A 3,620-nucleotide genomic window follows, 5' to 3' on the forward strand; every position below is an offset into this window, starting at 1 on the left:
CTGAAATGCAGTCCATTGAAGTGGAGAGGTAATTTTCAGATTGACGATTAGTTGCCACCTTTGTTTTTTTTATTACAGGGATACTGTCCTCTACCATCGGTGTAAGTTACCAATTTGGCAATCCATGGAAGCCCGTATCGACAGTGGCCTGACATCCGGGCCAATTAAATTCAATTGAGTGTGTTTTGATTTACTACTTATTGTTATCGTTGATCGATTGTCAACTTAAGAAGGTTTCAGGTTCGAATTCCTGACTTTTTTCAAATCCCAATGTGAACGATACAGAAAGCAGAAAACCCGTTATCGCTGCTATTTCGCAGTTGTATTTTGTTGTTATGTTTCCACCACTGTCGGTCAAACAAACGAGATCGACTCTAAATCAATTTCTAATCCTCAAAAAATTTGGCACAATCTACAACGTCCTTGCAATTCCTTTTCAAGCAGCAAATACTCTCTCAGATGCAAAATAAAAAACCTCCAGCGACTCAAACTCCCATCTCTGCGATAACCCCAAACAATCGAAAACATGCGACAAACAACAATATTTCATTTAGCAGAAACAGAATTTTATTGGCGATTTGAACGACTGGTACATAATTTTTTTAAACTTGCAGGATTCGAAATATAGTTTGACACTATCGGAATACAGCTGTTGTATATATGTGCGAAGGAAAAACTTCGAACGAAACAATGTTGGATATTTATTTCGATGAAACTTATTCCCGTGTTGAAGATTTCAATTTCCGACTTCGTGTCATCGACACTTACTAAATGAGAAATGAGATTCCTTTACAAGAAAAGCGAATAATATATACACTTCGTCTGGGATGATTCAGACAAATCGTTTAACTTTAGCCGATTGTTTGCGGATAGATTTGTTGGATTCCTTGAAGTGAGCAGCTCACCTGTTTACTCTAAGTCGACGTTTAAGGCGTATCGTCGATATTTGCGTGTCTTAGTTTTTGTCTTAAATTCTGTACCAGCCACAAGATCGTATTGAGTGGCGTAATTTTTGTATCTGATATATTCGTAAGTCGTGAATCCTGGTGGTTTCACGTCGACTGATAGATCACAAGTTAAAACCTTCGAATTATTGACTGTTGTGAATATACCCAAGAAATCTCCTTTCTTGACTGCAATGCGCTGATCTACCGGTACATCAACCTGTTAAAATGAGTAGATATATGTGCTAAGATAAGGTCTATTTCAAACACATCGTGATCGTGAAGTCACGCATATTACTAATCAGGCTCAATTACTTCATTCACTGGATGTCTTTAAACCAAGTAAATACATAGACCTATATGATAGATATCATCAGTATATCCCGATTTTAATGATTGGTTCAAAAAACTGTCGTGTCAACGCATATTTAGGTGAAATGGATTAGAATTAAAAAGAAAAAAACAAAATTACCGAAACTTTTCCTGTTTTCGCGCCGCTCAGAACCTGGAACCCGATAAGTTTGAAAGTGTGGCTACCGGTTTTTCTGAAAACTGCGCCATTCACATCCCTGCCGTTGCCGGTCGAATAGTAGTTCCAACGAATAATGGAGGAATCACACGGTATTTTGTAATCGAGAAGAACTACTAATGAGTTCACGTGTTTCCAACTGCCTCTAGTCATGTTCTTTCCTCCAACTTTTACATTACACGTTGATGGTGGTGGTGTCGGTGCAGGTGTCGGTGCAGGTGTTGGTGGTGTGGTCGGTGACGATTTCGGTGTCGTAGCAGTTGCATCTATCCCTAAGCCAACGAAAAATACAGAATATAATTCAATTAGTCTGAGTGTGTTGCACTGACGTCACGGCCAGTGGCTAGAGCTGTATTGTATCATTAAATGTACTTCGTTTAGCCGCTAATGCTTGTTGTCAAATACGGATAATGCGTAAAGCTCCACCCATAATAGACAATAGTCACACGATTGTAGATGACGGGTAGTTTGAATTAGATATCAAAATACATAAAGTGACTCATAATTCTATATTAGGGCTGGGTACCAAACCTTTATATTCTGTCTATTTTCATGTCACTATAATAAATGAAAAATAAAAAATACATGCGTTTTAAATTCCCCACCCACCACTCTCTATAGTTAAGAAAAGATTTAGCAAAAATACATGACTTTGAAGGAAAAATCTCGTGGCCCAACGATGACTTTTATTTACCGAATTTGCAGAGTGGTCCGGCAAATGAATTGGTGCAGGCGCAATTTGCTTCTCCTAACTCGTTCTTGGAGCACGTTCCTCCATTCTGACATGGATTCGGGTCACACGGGTCACCGACTGAAATGAGAAATGCAGAACGCCATTTAAACTCAGAGACTCGCAATATGCGATTTACTATTAACAACATGCGATAAACAATATGCGATTTACGATTAACGATATGCGATAAACAATACGCGTTTTACGATTAACAATATGCGATAAACAATATGCGATTTACGATTAACAATATGCGATATTTGAGACCCGACATCACTTACCTATTTCACAGAGATCCCCTGAGAAATTAGGAGGGCAGTCACACACAGGTTTACCGTCAACAGAGTAACATTCACCACCGTTTGAACAGTTCGTATTGGTGCAAATATCTACAACAAAATGTGATTAATGTTAACAACTGGAGAAATGAACTTGAGATTACAATTGAGGAGATTTAAATAACGGTTCAACCTACCGCAATCAGCAACCGGGATGCATCTCGACGCGGTGTAAATAAAACCGGCATCGCATTCACATCCGGCAGAGTTTGGTAAATCACAATTTGCCGCATCGACGGTTCGTTGTTCACATGTTGGTTGACAACCGGACATTTTTCTGTTAAAAGCACTGTTTGCGGGACAATTTGGCACTAAAATAAAATATATCAGCGCTACTATAACATTATACACGATTTAGTCTCTATGTTTCTTGTCTTTTAGTGGTTTTTATCTCTTTTGTTTTTTTAAAATTAATTCTATATGAGCTAAATGCCATTATGTAGTCTATGCCGGTATGTTCTGAGTTTAAAACAAATTTGTATTCAGATTCACGGGAGTATCGCGATTATATCGTGTATCTTTGAACACGTCGAGTGTAAATAATGTCAAAGATGTTTCTATAGATTTGAAAATCGTGATTCAGCGGACCTACAAAGTGTACGGCATACTCTGCGTGACAGGCACATCAGACGGAACAATTTCTGGTATTAATGAATTCATGCAATCTTTCTTTCTATATCAGAAAACCTTTCTTCCATCGCTTAGTTATTTCTATTATCTATACATAACATAATTTCTCTTACGGCACAAATTTGCCGTTCTCCACGTGGCCACTGTATGTCCAGCCTCTTCACACGCAGTCTCCGCCTCGGTTAGCGACGAACAAATGGCTTGCATATCACCTCTCATCGCCGCTCCGTCAAATACACAGTTGTCGAAAGTCGTGGTTATAGTGGTATCATTAGCACCGATACATTCACCGAATGGACCGTCAACTTTATTCAACAGACCGCAGAAATTATCAGCACCGTATTTCGTCTTATCGGCTTCCGTTGGTACGAATGGCTCACTTGAAACAGACGAAAATATCAACTTCAATGGAAAATATTTACGGCAACTTTACTAGAAACTCGATC

General features: G+C 38.8%; 1 protein-coding gene across 1 annotated transcript; it reads right to left on the minus strand.

Moving 5' to 3' along the window:
* Positions 1 to 617: 617 nt before the first annotated feature.
* LOC141910943 (uncharacterized) lies at positions 618 to 2,840 on the minus strand. The gene is made up of 6 exons (XM_074801831.1): positions 2,682 to 2,840; positions 2,488 to 2,595; positions 2,168 to 2,284; positions 1,417 to 1,745; positions 906 to 1,164; positions 618 to 767 (listed from the first exon to the last, which is right to left on the minus strand). Exons 1-5 carry the CDS (start codon positions 2,815 to 2,817, stop codon positions 910 to 912), a joined length of 945 nt encoding a protein of 314 aa, XP_074657932.1. The 5' UTR covers positions 2,818 to 2,840; the 3' UTR covers positions 618 to 767; positions 906 to 909.
* Positions 2,841 to 3,620: the final 780 nt, after the last annotated feature.

The sequence above is a fragment of the Tubulanus polymorphus genome, chromosome 9 (genome assembly GCF_964204645.1).
Source record: "Tubulanus polymorphus chromosome 9, tnTubPoly1.2, whole genome shotgun sequence".
Classification (NCBI taxonomy): Eukaryota; Metazoa; Nemertea; class Palaeonemertea; order Tubulaniformes; family Tubulanidae; genus Tubulanus; species Tubulanus polymorphus.